At 34.8% G+C, this 18,995-nt stretch overlaps 2 protein-coding genes across 2 annotated transcripts; one reads left to right on the top strand and one right to left on the bottom strand.

The window, feature by feature from the left end:
• Positions 1-6,903: 6,903 nt before the first annotated feature.
• LOC121253228 (protein RADIALIS-like 3) lies at positions 6,904-7,735 on the bottom strand. Its single transcript, XM_041153214.1, has 2 exons — positions 7,282-7,735; positions 6,904-7,088 (listed from the first exon to the last, which is right to left on the bottom strand). The coding sequence occupies exon 1, from the start codon at positions 7,566-7,568 to the stop codon at positions 7,284-7,286; it is 285 nt and encodes a 94-aa protein (XP_041009148.1). The 5' UTR covers positions 7,569-7,735; the 3' UTR covers positions 6,904-7,088; positions 7,282-7,283.
• Positions 7,736-11,622: 3,887 nt separating this feature from the next.
• Positions 11,623-18,651, top strand: LOC121253221 (pyridine nucleotide-disulfide oxidoreductase domain-containing protein 2). Its single transcript, XM_041153200.1, has 16 exons — positions 11,623-11,934; positions 12,082-12,243; positions 12,566-12,745; positions 12,936-12,993; positions 13,281-13,331; positions 13,492-13,574; positions 14,101-14,188; positions 14,953-14,994; positions 15,082-15,156; positions 15,309-15,377; positions 16,037-16,152; positions 16,775-16,887; positions 17,435-17,514; positions 17,706-17,826; positions 18,156-18,222; positions 18,346-18,651. Exons 1-16 carry the CDS (start codon positions 11,687-11,689, stop codon positions 18,479-18,481), a joined length of 1,689 nt encoding a protein of 562 aa, XP_041009134.1. The 5' UTR covers positions 11,623-11,686; the 3' UTR covers positions 18,482-18,651.
• The last annotated feature ends 344 nt before the right edge of the window (positions 18,652-18,995 follow it).

Genomic DNA, 18,995 nt, shown 5'->3' with positions numbered 1-18,995 from the left:
TAATCTATGATAGGCATATCTAGCCAGGTTGTCAACCCCGGCCCTCTCAAACTGGGAACTCTCGTTCTTGTAGGAGTTGAAAGTAGTCAAAAATATTTTTTTCATGATAAATGATAGTTACAGTCTTGAGTGTGCAAGCGTCGTGCAATCACTTTGAAAAAAGTGAATAAATACAGGATTAACATGAAAAAATAATAATTTTTTAAAACCTTATTTTTTTTCAAAACGACTGCATGGTACAGCTTGCGTACTCCACTACTGCACGTAGCATTACTCATTTAAGACTGTAAAATCGCTATTTTTCCCTCAATTTAATTAAATCGGTAAAACTGTTCTGATACCTTGTAAAATTATTATTTGTCCCAAAATGTTAAGTTGATGATCAGACGTGTTAGATTTAATTATTTGTATTATATTAATAATGGAACTTAATTGTAAGTAAGAAATGCACATATAGATTTGTATTTTTTGTAAGGTTTTGTAAATTTCAATGATTTAAGTAGCTCATGTTGGTGGTGACTAACTGTTTATCAGTCCGTTATTTATTATATGATGATGATTACAACCAGCCACCCCGACTGGTCAACCCGGTGAAATTAGCTAGGGGCCGGTCGTCCAAACTTGGGGATTACAGCAGTTGTTCCATGGTTGGCAATATTCCACAACCGCCTAAGACCCTAGCCGCGTATACCACGTACATGAAAAGCGTGTTTGGCTTATTGATAATACGACTAGATCAGCAATGCTAAATTTATGTTCTCTCTCCAAATTAAGTTCTTAACATTCATCATGGTATGTTGGATTCATTCAAGTTAATTAGAAGGTCTGGATTGATTTCATGATTACCTATGTTACTATACGTCAAATCCTTAATTATCTGAGGCCGGTCTGCGCGCATATATGGTAAGACATCCCCATTGCTAATGGCATCGTTTCGATGCAGTAACCAACCGTCTACGTGGTCAAAAGACTTCAAATCCTTCTGCTTTTGAGTGGCTTGCTTCTCTTCTCTTCGGGAAATTATTATGTCATGACGTCAAGAACACGAGAATCATGTAGTACGTATATACTGATCATCAAATTAAAACTAATTTCTTCTTTCCGTAGCAAAGCCAGATTGATTCTAATTAATGACTTTTTAGTCAAATTTAAGATTAGCTAGGACCAGGCCGGCTCAATAGTAACGTCATTTAAGCCAATGTCTAAGCCCCACCTTATGTACGGCCCCAAAAATAAAAATAAGGTGTTTTTATTTTTATTGTTTTAAAAAAAGTAAAAAAATAAAAACTATTTCATTAAATAAAATTTTAAATAATTTTTATAATTTTCAATGTGTGCAATAGGGGTGGGTAGCGGGGGCCCACCCCCCACTATCCCGCCCCCGTCCACCCCATCCTCTCGAGGGCAGGGTACGGAGGTGGAAACACCACTCCCCGCATATGCAGGAGAGGGTGTGGGGAATGAGTGACCACGCCTCCACATATGTAGGTATCACCCCTAGTGTGCAAGGCTCCATAATACTAAATTTAATATTTAACACAATGAATTTCTTTTTATAAGTAATATCATGAATTATTTATATTTTAAATAATTTTTTTAAGATCTTGCTAAATTGATGTACAAAATCTGCATTGAGATCTCATTTTAAATTGTTGTCGTAAATATAAATTCACAGAAACTACTCTAATGGAACCGAGCCTCGAAGAATCAAACATGCTGCTGGAGATCGATGCATGCAATTAGCTAGTAGGGTACGTATCAGCGCCACCTACACTTTGAGCTCCATCCCCCGTTGATAGAAATAGCGAAGCGATACGACCTCAAATCGAAAGATTTCAGATTATTCTTGCAAAAACTTAAGAGTACTCTCACTGAGAAAGATACGGATCCAATTCTAGTACTCCAATGTTGACCAGCCACCCCGGACTCAACCCGATGAAAAGGGTCGTCCAAACTTGGGGATCACAGCACTTAATTTGTTCCATTTAGCAATCCTCAACAGTTTCACACCCTGATCTTATACCACATACATGAGAAGCATCTTTGGAAAATTGATAATAAGATCATAAAGGGAAATGCTAGGTATGTACTATTTGTCGGTAAAATACACAATAATAAAATAAAAATTATAATAGAATTAAAATTGAAACAAAATATGAAAATCTCGTTCTCTTTTATAAATAGATTCAAACCATCTATGATATAAAAAGCTTCAAATGAATAGGTGCAATATTAAATTTTATCTTAATTTATCTCCTTTAAGATACAACAACTTAATTGATCATTATCGTATAACTCGAATTAACTCTACACAATAGATTGAACTTGAAATCCACTAAAAAACCAGCTTTCTCTTATCTACTAAGAATATTTACGTACACACTTCGGATTTTCTTTATCACGAAACTCTTATCTCTCGTACGAAAAGATAGGCACCACTGACACTGAAGAATGATTTTTTTCAGAAAGGTTTTTTAAAAACTAATTAAAGGAGAGTTGAGCCACGTGCACCGAGAATCACCAAGGTATTCTCCGACAAGGCAAGCTGTCTCTTTATTTTTTTTCATAAATTTTTTTTATATCCTTAAAAATTAAAAAAAAAATTACAACATTAATAAAAAAAAATACTTAATCACTAAGTAAAAGAAACACACTATCTATAGATCAAATGCTGGGGACCCATATTATCGGATCGAATTCCTAATTAAACCTTGAAGGACACTTCTTCCGTTATACCACTTCATGATGAATTCCAAAAAGTTATAAATACCGTATACGTTCCAAGACTAATTGCTCCAAAATTTAAGAGAGAGAAATCCGATCGGTTGAGTTAAATCGTCTGTCTGGTTGGATACTTAGGTGCGTCTGAATGTTGAAATGAGTTGAGTTGAATTGATAAAATATTATTAAAATATTATTTATTATTATTATTATTATTATTATTTTTAGGATTTAAAAAAATTGAATTGTTTATTATATTTTGTGTTAAGATTTGAAAAAATTGTAATGATGAGTTGAGATGAGTTGTGTTTCCAAACGAAGCCTTAAAAAAAAATAATGGCTGTAAAAGTAAGAATAATTTTACTTGAATGCCCTTATACATTAAGGCCAGGTTACAAATCAACATAATCATTTAAAAAAAAAAAAAAAACTGATAAATTTAATATGCACTCAAAGGCCAACAATTAATCCAATGTAGCTCCCAATCTAAATCACGACTAAATGAATTTCAAAATCTACCATTATTAGATATTAAAAAAACGTTACAAAAATTTCTATTTATTAAAAAATACTAACAAACCTCCACTATTTTTTAATAATAAAATTAAGATAGATACTTTCAAACAATGAAATATTATTATGCATCACGAAGTTATGGTCTACATTGAACTTTCACTTAACAAAATAATAATTTTTACTCCAGAGTTAATAGCTAGTAGTCTCATACTTGAACTATAAATTCTAAAGGAAAATAAAAAAATTAGTGTTCATACATAACAGTCCAAGTGTTGACATGAGTTTTATTAACTAGCACATTACAGCCTTGTGCTAATCTCGATTTCATGAGTATGTTTGAGAACAAGTCCAAAACTTTTTTCCTAGCACATGAAATTCTCATGTGTTTGTATCAAAACTCATATGTGTATATATAAAAATATACATATATTTTTTTAAATTAATATTTTATTTAATTTTCATTTCATCTCAATTAACCATTCAATTTTTTTTCAATTACATGCCCGCCATTTGAGGTCAGCAAATGTGTGTGTGTATATATGTATAGACACAAAGGTTGGGTTGCATGTGGAGCCTGATTTGTGAGCAGAAAAAATGACAAAATAGAGAGTTCACACGATTGTCTCTCAAACAAAACTCAACCCATGAGTTCGCTCTGGTCTCTCACGATAGCGGGCTCGAGCGAGACATAAACCCTAGTGTTCGCTCGAGCTACACTCAACACTCCGCTCAAGCCAATGTTGATTGGTTATTTGCTCGAGGCATGCTCGGTGCTCGAGCGAAAAATCCAATTTTTGCCAATTAGGATTTCCAATGCCTTTTTCTATAAGTATGTAATATTTTGATTTCTTATACACGAAATTAAGCAATTTCAAAGTGAGTAAAAGAGAGGCAAAGTATGAGTGCATATTGTGATAGAGAAAAAACCCTAGAGTGAGTGAGTTGAGATTGTGTGATTGCAATCTCCTCCGAATTAATAAAATCTCTGCAGCTCTGTAAACGTAGGCACATTGCTGAACCATGTAAAGTTTGTGCCGTGTAATTGTTTGATCGTTCCTTTATTTTTTTGCCATAGTTGGTGTGTTTTTCTCAACAACTAGTATCAAGAGGCAAGGTTCGAGTCTGAAGGATGATGATTGGAGACAAATTGAAAGCATCTAGTATCAAGAAGTTCGACGGCACCGACTTCGAGTGCTGAAGGATGCAGATAGAGGACTATCTCTATGGGAAAAGACTGGAGAGCATGGACGATGCTGAGTGAAATTTGTTAGATCGACAGGCTCTAGGGGTTATTCGGCTGACCCTGTCCAGAATAGTTGCACATAGCATTATGAAAGAGAGAACCACGGCAGATCTCAGAATAGTTTTTTTAGATCTCATAATGAATTTTCGTCGTCAAATAACAATGTGCATCTAATGAATAAGTTGTTCAATCTGAAGATGTCAGAATGTATATCTATGACCCAACACTTGAATGACTTTAATACGATTACAAATCAATTGTCTTCTATAGAGATTGAGTTTGATGATGAGATCAAAGCATTGACTTTGTTGGCAACGCTACCAAATAATTGGGAGGCTCTGAGGATGGCGGTGAGTAGTTCAACTGACAAGATTAAATTGAATTACGATGACGTACGTGACATGATTCTTACTGAAAAGGTACGCAAAAGAGACTCTAGTTAGTTCTCAAGTTTGGGACTAGCCTAAACGTTGACAATCGGGAAAAAAGACTTGACAGGTCAAGCTCCAAGAACAAAAGCAAGAACAAGACGAGATATAAAAAACTTATCACTTGCTGGAGCTGTGGCAAGCTGGGCCACATCAAGAGACTGTCTGAATCAAGAAAGTGCTGAGAATGACACTATAAATGCAATGGCTAAAGAAATACAGGATGCCCTGATCCTTGCAATGCATAGTTCGGTTGATGATTAGGTGTTGGATTCTGGGGCTTCATTCCATAGCATCTCACATCGAGAGATCATGCAAACTATGTTGCTGGTGATTTTGGGAATATGTATGTAGCTAATGGAAAGGCACTGGATGTATGAGAATAGGTGATGTGCACATCACACTTCTGAACAAGAGCGTGTGGGCTTTACAGCAAGTCAAACGCATTCCAGATCTGAAGAAAAACTTGATCTCTGTAGGACAGCTCGACGACAGCAATCATGCAATAACGTTTTTTGGAAAAGCATGGGAGATCACTAAGGATGCGCCAATTTTGGTGCATGGTAAGAGATATAACTCTTTGTATTTGACATCAGGGTTCAGTGATGTGTAGGAAAATACAGAAGTGCAAAAAGGCAAGCTTGGTCGCATGACTCAGATGAGGAAGCAAAAGGGAGTCAGTTTTGTCGTTCCTCATGTAAACTTGGAGAAGTTGGCTAAGGTTGCCAGGGTCAGTTCTAGACCAGATACTCCCAGTGTAGTGGGAGTTATGAGTCACCCAGTAGATGTGTTGACTGAGGGTGATGCATGTAAGAGACTGAAGTCAGGCTTGACTTTAATGCATCTTCTGGCTTAATGGGAACTGTGAGCTGTAGAGGTGATAGGGCTTGGCTAGAAACAATGGCTGGAATGTGGAGAACTAGTCTCCAAGTAGGAGATTGTTAGGTTATATGTGGAGCCTAGTTTGTGAGCAGAAAAAGTCGCAGAACAAAGAGTCCGCTCGATTGTCGCTCGACTTGGCACTAGAGCAAAGCTCAACCCATGACTTCGCTCGACAATGGGCTCGAGTGAAGCTCAACTCATGAGTTCGCTCGAGTCTCATGCGACGGTGGGCTCGAGCAAGACACAAACCTTAGTGTTCGTTTGAGCTATGCTCGGCACTCTGCTTGAGCCAATATTGATTGGTTGTTCGCTCGAGGCACGCTCGACATATCGCTCGAGCAAATAACCCAATTTTTGCTAATTAGGATTTCCAGTACTGCTTTCTATAAATTTGTAATATTTTGATATCTTGTACACAAAATTCAACAGCTTCAGAGTGAACAAAAAGGTAAAGTATGAGTGCATATTGTGAGAGAGAAAAAGGCCTAGAGTGAGTGAGTTGAGATTGTGTGATTGTAATCTTCTCTAAATTAATAAAATCTTTGCAACTCTGTGGACGTAAAGACATTGCCGAACCACGTAAATTGTGTGTCATGTAATTGTTTGATCGTTGCTTTATTTGTTTTCCATTGTTGGTGTGTTTTTCTCAACAACACACATTTACAGGTATATATCTCGATATGTTATCTAAATGTTCTATGTAGCTTGATGGGGGCAGCATGCATGTATCTGCATTCGATTTGTGCATATTGACACTCTCGTCCCTGGGTAGCTAATCTTGGTTTAACCCCTTTTCCCTCTCACCCTCTCCTCCAATATCCCTTCTCCTGAGAAGCATGTGGCTGCATTAGATATCGGTTGGCCGTGGATTAATATTAATTAGGTGAGATTCTGAAGCTTCTATGTTTGAAAGTAAACATGTTCATTTATGCAGTTAGCTAGGCCAGTCTGCCAAAGCCTTTTTTTTTTTTTTTTTTTTTTTTTGGAGTTCTTTAAATTTCTACAAATTCAAGTTTCTTGTTATATATACATGGTTTTCTGCATATCATGAAATGACTGATATATGTTTTAGTAATAGGATAAGGCGCACTTTAGTTTCTGACTAATATTTAAGCGAGAAAGAACAAATGCTCGAGCATAGATTTGATCCTTGCAGTACATTTAGTACATAAGAACGCTTACATAAGAATAAAAAAAATATAACAGTCAATGGTTACGGCCTACATTCATATCTAGATGAAAAAAGCTGGTCTCTACTGCTGGTAATACTTTCTTATTCGAGCTCTTTGTTCTTCAGCCTACATGGCCAAAAGAAAACAAGGAATCAAAAGGGAGCAAAGAGTCTTTAGTCATGAGTCCTTATTTGAAATAATAGGTAAGAACACTGATCGAGTCATGCACAAAAAGAGAAAATCTCAGATGGTTGGACTTGTTTTGGATTATATACATTGAGGAAAGGGTCTAAAGTTAAGGAGAAAGTGCATGTGTTACCTCTATTCTTGATTTCTGATGTCATTTAATCCATTATTGCTTGCTTCTATTTTCCTGTAATTAGGAAAGGGCACTTTCCCTGACTCAATACACTTGATGTCTTCCAAAAGGATCTCATATTGCCTCTTTACTTCCTCTTCTGTCGTCCCTCCAATCACTTTTGCTATATTGTGCCAACGGTCTGGTGTTTCCTTGCAATATATTGCCAAAGCATTTTCGAACAGTTTGTTTTTCTTGGCAGTCCATGGGAGATTGGAGTTGGGGGAAGAAAGGGGGCTAGATCCCATTTTTCTGAGCTGAGAGATATAGAGCAAGAGCAGGACAGAGTAATGGGTAGAATGAAAGAAGAAAGTGGATGGAAAGTGGAAACCAAAGGCAGGGAAGGTTTATAGGGAAGCTAGCCCTTGCTGGGTAGAAAGCGTGAAAGACGTGAAAAGAGTGAAGATAGAAGACTCGGAGACTCAAAGTCAAGAAATGAATAGGAAAGAAAATGTGCCTGGAAATAATACTCAAGACTGGAAACGCGGGTGGTGCAAGTTGGCATATTAAATGATCATTTATGAAAAGAACACACAAAAAATAATAATTCTACTGTAATTTTGAGTACTATTTTCGTACATATTATTTATAAACCATGTGGGGGCATTTTAAGAGTTTTAAACGTTCTTGAAGACAATGAACCCACTATTCTATGATGAGATATTAGTTGGTATAATGCATGTCTTTGATTTGTTCTTGCTTTCCCAAACATCAATATCTTTACAAATTAACTACCTTTATTATTAATGCAAACAGTACTGAACATAGATGAACACAAAAAGGACATGGGAAGACTAAAGATGCTCAAAAAATACAAATATATACATTTGTAAAGATGTTGATCATGTTAGCTTACATTCTAGGTAAGATAAAACACTGTCGTTCTCTCTCACCTTTGACCTGCATCTCAATTTACAAAGAGCCCTAGCTGAGATATGTTTTTGCAGTTGAAGAGGGCGCTGCATGTTTTCTTGTAACTATGTCGCATACCAAAAGGCCGCTTAGGGCATAGCAGGTTGAAATCTGGTAATTAATTCCATTCTCGCCATTGACAATGCAAATTAATGCGACCTCCCAGTCTAGCCAGGAATGCATGGTTGCATATATATTTCAAATTCACGCAGGCACTTTTCTGTATCAATTGACCCAAAAGTACTACTAGGAATATTTCAGAGCCTACACGGATTTTTTTTGGATTTGGCTTTGAATTCATCAAAGTCAACTTTAAAATCTGATAATTATAAATTTAATAATAATTTTTTTTCCATTACATATTTCAAATATCAATACAAAAATAAAAATGAAATAACGTTTGAAAGAAGTGAGAACCATGCATGGGAAATAAAAACTGAAAAGTGAAGCAGTTGAGATAATTTTCATAATAAAATATTATTTTTAAAGATAAATAGTATATCTTTAAATTTTAGAATATACTTAAAATTATTGTAGTTCATAGTTCAACATTTTACTTTTTGAAAAAGTTAATGTAGATCATTTTATCTATATTTCTTCAAATTTTAAAGATGTATTGGCTTTTGAAGAAACCAATATCAATGCTCTTAATTGCATCTATAATTTTTTCAAATAATTTTGTGATTCTGCAATTCTGTATGACTAGAAATTGGAATTTAGTTCTCTCTCCATGTGTTGTCCCTTAAAAAAACAAAAACCAAAATGACTCAGAAAAGATTCTAATTAATTTTTTGCTTCTTTTAATTACACCCTTCTCCAAGAAATTAAGAGGTTATTTAAGGCATGTTTGGATGTTTAAACCATCTTAAAAGTTTGTGAATAGAATTAAATAGTTTAAATAAAAATATTTTATTAAAATTTGAAAAATAAGAGAAAAAAAATTGAATAAAAGTATATTTTAAAATAAATATTGTATTGGAGTTTTTGAAATTAAATAGATAAAGTGAAAAAATGATTTGAATATTATTTTTTAATATTATTTTTATCTTAAAATTTGTAAGAATTGTATTGATTTTATGTTTTGTTTTGAAAATTGTAAAAAGTGTATTATTTTTTAGTTTGAATTATTAGGTAACAGTAAAATGAAAAAAAAAAGTTGAAAGTCTGAATGGAAAGATATTTCGTGTTCGATATTTGAAAAAGAAATTATAATTAATTTTAAAAATCTTCATGCTCCTCAAATATGGCCTTGGCATTTTTGTCGTGAAGCTAAAGGAGTAACAGTACAAAGAAGCTACATTTTCTTGATGGTGTGTACTTTGCACATTAGGTACAGCAACATGAATAATTAGGAGGGAGCATCGACTTAATCGGAGAGTCGGATTAAGAGATCCAACTTCGACTTTGTCGGAATTTGAATCTAAACTCCAACTCTATCTAATGTAGACTTCAATCAGATTTCAACTCTGACTTATCGAAACGATTTGAGCTTTCAACTTTGAACTTTTTTTTTTTAACTTTTTATTTAATCCATTTAAAAAAAATTGTGGACTTTCAAATATTAATTTCTCAAAAGAAATAAAAATTAAAACTAAATCATCTATTGTGAATTTACTTCTATACTAATATTTAATTTATTTTTATATTAGACTTATTCTATAATGTCTAATTACATGTTATTATATTATAGTATTACATATTAGTTTTAGTGTCAAGTGGTATACTCCCCTAGGTCTAAGGTTCAAATCCTCTTGGGTGCAAACATCTCTAGGGCTATCGAACTGGATGATTTTTTCTTTAAATTATTCGATGTGCACTTGCGAGAAACTCCTTGTCAATAGCCTGTGTACTCCCGGAATTAGTTGGGAGGCTGTTCCGGACACCCGGTGTCAATTAAAAAAATATATTATTTTCAGTGTCTAATTAAATATTATTATACTATAATATTATATGTTATTATATTATACTAGTGTCTGACTTATTTTTAACTTATTTTTATACTAGACTTATTTCTAGTGTCTAATTACATGTTATTATACTTTAATAAATTGGTATTATATATGTGTGTATGTGTTAGAAAAATGTTACTTATTATTTCCACAATACACACCAATATATGATTTGTCATTGTTGTCCTTCTATTTAAACATACATATATACACATCAATATGTGTGTTTGTGTTTAAATAAAATGATAAAAATGACAAATCACATGTTAGTGTGTGGTGTAAGGAATGATAAGTAGAATTTTTCTTTATTAACTTATTATATTAAACTTATTAGTTATTCTATGCTAGTGCCTAATTTCTATATAAGACTTATATTATAGTGTGTAATTACATTTTATTATATATTAGTATTACATGTTATTATACTTTAGTAAATTAGTATATATGTTATTAACTTATTATGCTAGACTTATTTAAATATTAGTGTCTAACTTATTTTTATACTTGATTATGTATGGTAGTAATACTATAATGTTTACATATACTAAACCATCATTAGTCTATTTATATTATAGTATAAGTATATTATTTACAATAATTAGCTCATACTAATATACTATTGAATTTAACTATATAAGTTCTAGTTATATAACTATACTAGTATATATGATAAATATATAGATAAATACATTTTTATAACATATGTACAATATTGGATCCAGATTTAGAGTAGTAGTCAGAGGACAAAATCGAAGTCAGATCGGATCGAAGTCGAAGTCGGTCCAGCAACACCTCCGACTCCCACTAAAAAATTAAAAAAGAAATCCAACTCTAACTCCATTTTATCGAAATCAAAGCAGAAGTCAGATTTTCAAATCTTTTCTCAGTCCTAACAATAATAACATTTTCAATACAAAAGTTATTTTTGGTATTGGAAATGGATGAAATGCGAGTCGATCACTAGCAAAAAGCACGACCACTTACTACAAAAGGAAAATGCTTAAGTCATCGGTAGTTTGTCTCTAGAGATTCTACCGATTCATTTTATTTTTTTACTTGATGGTTAAAAAAGTGTTTTTAAATGAATTTATGATTTTTTTTTTAAAATGTTTAAAATGATTTAAAAATACTTAAAAAATACACAAAATAATTTTACATCTATCGATGGAACTGTTGAGACTACCTCTCAATTGCCCTAGCAATTCCCAACTACAAAAATAAGAGGACAATGATAGCCTTCTAACTGGTTAACAACCAGTTTACAATTAAGACAATAAGAATATTTTGTAACATTAAAAAAAAAAAAAAAAAAAAAAAAGGTACTTTTTGAGATACAAGCTTAAAAAACAAAAACCAAATTGAGATACTTTTGAGACATTTTTAGAAAGAAACCAAGCATTTTTCGTACAACAATTTATCACTGAATACAGGTGTCAACTCGTGATATTATACGTTCCCTGGATGTCAACAGAAGATGCTGACAGGGTAAGGAATCAGCGTGAAGAATGTGGCGAAGGAGCTTTAGCAGCACCACGAGCGCGTTGAAGGACAAGAAATGGGACGCTCTCATCATCGGCGGTGGCCATAATGGTTTGACGGCCGCCGCGTACCTCGCACGTGCTGGCCTCTCCGTCGCTGTTCTCGAGCGCCGCCACTTGATCGGCGGTGCCGCCGTTACCGAAGAACTCATCCCGGGCTTCAAATTCTCCCGCTGCAGCTACCTCCAAAGCCTCCTCCGCCCCTCCATCATCAGGTAGTTCCCACACTTCCATCTAATTCCCCAGCTCTGTGCTTGTGAGTCATCAGTGCGTGTGTGTTTTTCGTTTAAAGATCAGTAATAAATTTCGCAACTGTTTTTATTTTCTATTTTTTTTTTTTCTTTTTTTTGTTGGATGCAAAGGGAGTTAGAGCTAGGGCGTCATGGATTGAGGCTGTTGAAGAGGAGCCCATCTTCGTTTACGCCTTGTTTGGACGGACGTTATCTTCTACTGGGCCCTGATAAGGACCTTAATCGTTCAGAGATTTCCAAGTTCTCTAAACGAGATGCCGATGCCTATCCAAGGTTTATGCCATGATCTACTTCATTTTTCTTTCTCAACGAATTGTATGGCACGCTCAGTTGCATGATGGTAGTTTGAAGAGGATGTAATCGTGTAAGCGATCATAAAATTTTGATGTTGATAACTTGAGTCTCAAATTGAATCCAACTTTTTGAGAGTACCAAATTGGAATTGTCTTATAAATCTTCAAATAAAAGTTGTACACGTCTTTTTTTATGTTCTCCAATCTTGATTCTTACAAAAATAAATGGCTGGTGTAGGTATTCGATTCAGTTACGTCAAAATTTATATTATTTCTGTGCATCTTTCTTCTTTTATTTACAGATATGAAAATCAACTGGAGAACTTCTGTAAATTCATGGACCCACTGTTGGATTCGGCTCCTCCTGAATCTTTGCAAGGCGTTTTCTCTTTGAAGGATCAGTTGAAAAACAGAATGCACAAATCAGCTTTTTGGGCTCGTTTTCTGCGGCAGGCGATGACGTTGGGCCAAAAAGATATTGTGTAAGAGTTTTTCTTCTTGATGTGTAGTTGTTTCCTATTGTGTTAAAGCGCTGCTTTGTTTATATTGTTGCGTTTAACTGGAGGTGGCATATTAGAGTTATTTAACCAGTCCAAGTCCATTTGAATGATGTAAAAATTCTGAATTACGGTCTCAACCTTTTACTGGTTTGTATTTATCGACTCTTGGCAGGGAGTTCATGGACCTTTTATTGTCACCAGCTTCAAAGGTTTTGAATAACTGGTTTGAGGTTGTCATTATAACCTTCATTTCTTTTCGTTTTATCCTTTGAATTTGTGGACTGTAGTTATTGAATTGATATATCATTTCCATTTGTGATGAAAGTAAAGTCAAATTTAGTTCCATTTATGTAATTTCTGCAACTTATGTTTCAGCACTATTAATCAAACCATTCTCCCAGTGATTGGAATATACTCCTCTTGAGGCTATACTTATGATAGGGTTATAATGGTGAAAGTAATGAGTTTTATGTTCAACAGTTTATTGAATTTCTACCAATGACTTTGATATTTACAGACAGATGTTCTCAAAGCAACCCTTGGAACAGATGCTGTAATAGGAACTACGGTAAGTATTGTTAGATTTTTGTGGGGGAGCATTAATGTGAGTCCAGAATCCTTTTATATGGCACAAATACACACACGTGCACACAACCCAAAAACTGTATGGCTCGTTTTCTACTACATTATAGGTATCAACATTTGACTTCCTAAAATCTGTACCATAGGCTAGTGTACATACTCCCGGGAGTGGATATGTTTTACTTCATCACGTGATGGGCGAAACTGATGGCGATCGCGGAATTTGGTCGTATGTATCTCTAATGATGGCTTGACAAGTAATTTGTTCATCAAACAAACAGCACTGTACATTGCCTCTGATCCCTTTCCTGTTTAGAAGAAATCTAGAATTCTTCAGTTTTCACTATAAGGCAAGAAAATATAGCCTTGTACAGATTAGCAATGTCATCATTACTTGGAAAGCAGAAGAAAGGACGGCACATCCTTTATGACAAATCAACTTTATAAATTTGATTCCAAAAATATATGTGATAATTATTTGTTCGTGACTTCCATTGACTTCAGCAAACTTCAAATTTAGGGTGGAGTTTGACAAAAGGCTGTAGCATTATGCTTATTTAAAGGTTTATATAATTCTAAGCTCATATGTTGGTCAAGATTGGTTTAGTACCTTTAAAAATCCAAATTAATACTTCCTTCTTAGCTTGGTGTTATTGAGTTAGCGATCATGCATTTAGATTTATACTAGTATGACTTATTTCTTTAACCTCCCTCCTAGAGTACAGGTGGACTTAAAACACCATTATTTCTTGTAGGTATGTCGAAGGTGGGATGGGCTCAGTTTCCATGGCTATCGGTAATGCTGCTAGGGAAGCTGGGGCCCATATTGTCACAAGTGCAGAGGTATATTTCTATGGAATCACTTCAACAGCTTTTCGTAGTGCATCTCCCTCCTTATGAAGTAATTAGTCATAATTCTATTTATTCGATTTCATTTTGGATTCAGGTACAACTGAGATAGGCATGGAAATCTTAGATTCTAGAAACTGTTTCTAATTTTGAAAGATTTGCGTACTTGGTTCAAATCAATTGAGACAATGAAATTTTTAGTGGATTGGCAGTTATGAGGTCATGAAAATACTATGCAGAATTCATTTTTTGAATTTTTGCTAGTAAATATCATCGACATGCCCCTCCACCCCCCCCCCCCCCCCCCCCCCCAACAAAACACTTCCCTCCACTACTTAGCCCAGCCCAGCTTTGCCCCTGATGCAGAGGCACGTTACAATTGCTCTTATGACTCAGAGTGTCTACAGAGGAAAGACCTAGAGCTTGGGAGCCTTTTCTAACCATTCACCATATGAAATCAATCAATTTAGAAAGGGGGGATTTGAGCTAAATATGTCTCTTATTGCTTCTGGTCAAAATAATGTAGACAATAATAGCACATCAAACACCTAAAGAATTCTGATGATAATGATGTAATAATGAGTTTAGACAACATTATCTATTTTTTTTTAAATCCAGGGATCACCGTAAAATAGACATAGAGTAATTCATCTGATTTTTATATTGTCATTGGTTTTCTTTATATCCTTCAGTTGTTGCCTTTGTACTTTATTCAGTTGTCTGTTGCTACCTTTGATTTTTTTCACTTTTGACATTAGGTCTCACAATTGTTGATTGGAGACTCTGGTGTAGTGGACGGGGTTAGTGTTGCTACATGGTTTCTTTAATGAAGCAGGTTTCAAAGTATGGTCGAACTAACTATTCTGTACATGACTAACATCATTTAGGTACTGCTGGCTGATGGTACAGTGGTGCATTCTTCAATTGTTTTATCAAATGCAACCCCACACAGAACTTTCATGGTATAATTTGGACACTGCTGATTTATTTTGAAATTACAGAAAGCATGTGCAAGTGATTTTGCAATCATATAAATGCATTTAGGTTAAATTTCTCCACCCTCTATTCTATGTGGATTTTAATGTTGATTCTAGTATTTCCTCATGTGACACAGGATTTAGTCCCTAAAAATGTCCTTCCTGATGATTTCATCCGAGCTATTAAGTACTCTGACTACAGTTCTGTAAGCACCCTATACAACCTTATTTACCATTAGACATTCGAGTGTGTGCACCTTCTATTCTGTGTCACTTCATTTCCTATATACTGGGAGGCTTAGACAGAATGCATATACGTAACCGGATTCTTATGTAGTGTATAGTCTACTGAAGAAGAATGCCCAACATGTGTGATAGCTGGCATTACAAAATCACATGAAACTTGGTCCAAATGTAAAACATTGCTGGTTATGACACAAAACCATGAGGTGATTGCCTTCAGCATATTGTGGCTTGATTGACCAGATCAGTATGAAAGCCATTGCATTACTTTATAATAAGAAAGGAAATTGCAATTTATCGGATTGACTGAAACTATGCAAGTTTACTGAATGAATGAGGATGGATAAATAAAGATCTCAAGAAACATAAGTTAACACAATCTTTTTGGACTCTTGTGTGCTTTTGTTTTTTGCTATCCTGCATAAAATTATCTGGTAGTATTCCCCAGGTCACCTAATAGACATGAAAGTCAAGCTCTGTAATATTCTATAACTCTAGAAAGTATAAAAAAACACAGAAAGTTTACAGCACTTTGTAACAAGGAGCCTAGAAAATGAACTGCAAATAAATTGTAGGATTTCTTTCTCAGCAGTTTAAGTTTTCCTCTGTATGTGGCTCTCAGGGAACTACAAAAATAAACTTAGCAGTTGATAAACTGCCCCAGTTTAAATGTTGCAAAATAGGCCATCCTGATGCTGGTCCTCAGCATGTTGGCACCATTCATATTGGTTCTGAAAGGTATGCTTTTATCTCAGTATTAGCAATATATAGGCTCTGAATCCACTAGTTTTTTCTTGGATGTTCTTCGAGACAGTTAACTAAAATGTTGTCTAGGTGTCAAGATTGTTGATATTTAATCATAGGCATCAAGCCCAAGACCGAATAGGGTAGATGAATCGTAAAGTTTCTAGTGAAATAAAAAGGTTATGGTATTTTTGACCATTTGTTTGAATAGAGTGAAAGGCATAGTTGAATATGAATAGCTAACCAAATTATTGATGACAATGGTATCCTTTTATTCTATCCCATAACAATAAACAACTTTAGGGGTTGGGCTTAGGCCACATGCTGATAGACACACTGGTTGTGGTATCAACTTTTGTTCACCAGTTTGGTTTAACTTTCTTAAACATGATTTTACCTACCTTTCCCTATAACAAACAGATTTTATGGAATTGTTCAGTATATTATCATTTCATAGTGGACGAACTTCAAAAGTTGAATAATTCTTGCAAACTATAATGGAAAAAGTTTCCAATTTTAACTTTAGATTTCGGTTCTGCACCTTAACTTCTATTTTCAACATCTACTATTTGAAAACAATCCAATGCATTCTTCTGTGTTCTGTCACTCTTTTAAGCATGGAAGAGATTCACTCAGCGTCTCAAGATGCTGCCAATGGATTACCATCACGAAGACCAATTATTGAAATGACAATCCCCTCTGTTCTTGACAAGACTATATCCCCACCTGGTACTTACCTTTTCTTAGATGCATCTGTGGTATCTTATTCCTCAGTGTGTTTTTTATATGTAGTTAAGTTGATGGGTTCTGATCATATTCAAGGTTTTCTTTTCGAAAGGCATACAAAGTGAAGTGAAACTCAAATTTTTAGGTCTTGTTCATATTGCTCGTGGAAAGGACGTCCTTCAAACTGATTTTAGAATGCTTACTCTTCCAGCAGTTAATGCACGCACACATGTACAACTACACACGTGCGGAGATATTTCCTCTTTAACCTGTGTTACATTAATGTGCAAGATGCATATCTCACTCTTTCATACTAATAATGTTTTGTGTTTTTGCCTTGTAATTTTCACATTAAACTTTCTGTCAGGTGTTGTCAGGTCATTATACCTTTTTCTTTCTCTGTTCAGACATTCAAAGTTAGATGTTGTCATAGAATAAACCTGGAATGTTCTTAGATGTTTCCAGACATTTCCAAATCTCTTTACCGTATCAGCTTGGAAAGCATTAATCTTTATAAGATTGGAGTTCAGTAACATGTTGTTTTTTATAGGTAAGCATGTGATCAACCTGTTTATTCAATACACACCCTATAGTCCATTGGATGGTAGCTGGGGAGATCTTGCTTATAGGGTAAGCCATATTTTAGTAACTGATGCATTGGCATTGTATTTACTTTTTACATAAAACTTCTCTATGATTCAGCAGTCAGTTGTTCTTTTCTTGTACACATTAGTTAAATTTGTCTCTATTTATATCTAATATGGCAGATCTTCATTGTTCTGATTAATCCTGGAAAAATCGGGTAATTATATTCATTGCAGGAATCATTTGCAAAAAAATGTTTCACCTTGATTGATGAATATGCCCCTGCATTCAGCTCATCAGTCATTGGCTATGACATGTTGACTCCGCCTGATCTTGAAAGGGAAATTGGTCTGACAGGTACTTCATAACTCCCATCAAGGGAGTGTCCCCCACTTTGTACTAATAAATCCCACGGTCACTCACTTGAGCGGTCATTTGTTGTTACCATCAATTGAACCAAACTAATAAGGTTAAGAAGTGTGATTATCAATAAATCATCAGAAATTTAGTAAGGAATAAGGACATCTTGTTCAGGCAGACAAGCTTGAAAAGTTAACCAACTCTGTCTATTCTTGTAAATTATCAAATATGCTAATCACACACTTTCACGAAGTTTCTGTTTCTTTAAAAATTCTAATATCATATAATCTCTCATGAAATACCTGACTCAAAATGATTCTCAACAGGAGGGAATATCTTCCATGGTGCTATGGGATTAGATTCTCTCTTCCTCATGCGGCCGGTTAAAGGATGGTAATTCATGAAGCATATAATGTTTACTATTGGGATCGTCATAGAAATTTCTTACCATCTTTATTATTATTACATGGTAAAGTACTAAAATCCAATGTGATTTATGTTATTTTGGGAACAAAGGTCGAATCATAGGACTCCACTCCAAGGGCTGTACTTGTGCGGAAGCGGGACCCATCCTGGGGGTGGCGTGATGGGCGCACCTGGACGTAATTCTGCTCGTCTAATTCTTGAAGATGTCAAGACACCATTGAGTTGAAACACGGTAACTCAGCCATATGTCCTCTATAAAGGCTTTTTAAGTTCCCAATTTCCTTTTATCCTTTTGTAGGAGTTCAATTAGCATTCTCTCGACTGTCAATTTTGTATGCGTATTTTACTACAACAGAATAATAAGGTCGGATCAAATTGCATTCGTCATGAGACTAACTGGTTTTCAGTAGCTATAATGGATTATTAGTTATATATTGCTAGACTCGACTGGGAAAATCCTGGAACAAGAGAGAGAAAAAAAAAATACAACCCCCTCGTGAAAGGATTCAAGCGGGTAGGATTTTAACTTCGATCAGTAGAAATATAAATACCAATCCAGCGTCACCCAGGATCGTCTTTACTTGTGAATATGTTTTCCAAATTGGCTTTGAACTTCAAATCTCAACCAACACGTTTCGGGATTTGCACGTATCTATCTTAGTAGCATACTTGCATTTTTTTAACTATCATAGATTTTGCACTCTACATCTTGAACTATTAAAGTTAAACATAAATGTATA

The sequence above is a fragment of the Juglans microcarpa x Juglans regia genome, chromosome 1D, assembly GCF_004785595.1.
Source record: "Juglans microcarpa x Juglans regia isolate MS1-56 chromosome 1D, Jm3101_v1.0, whole genome shotgun sequence".
In the NCBI taxonomy this organism is placed as follows: domain Eukaryota; kingdom Viridiplantae; phylum Streptophyta; class Magnoliopsida; order Fagales; family Juglandaceae; genus Juglans; species Juglans microcarpa x Juglans regia.
The sequence above is the reverse complement of the archived record's forward strand: the minus strand, read 5'-3'. Positions and strand labels throughout refer to the sequence as shown.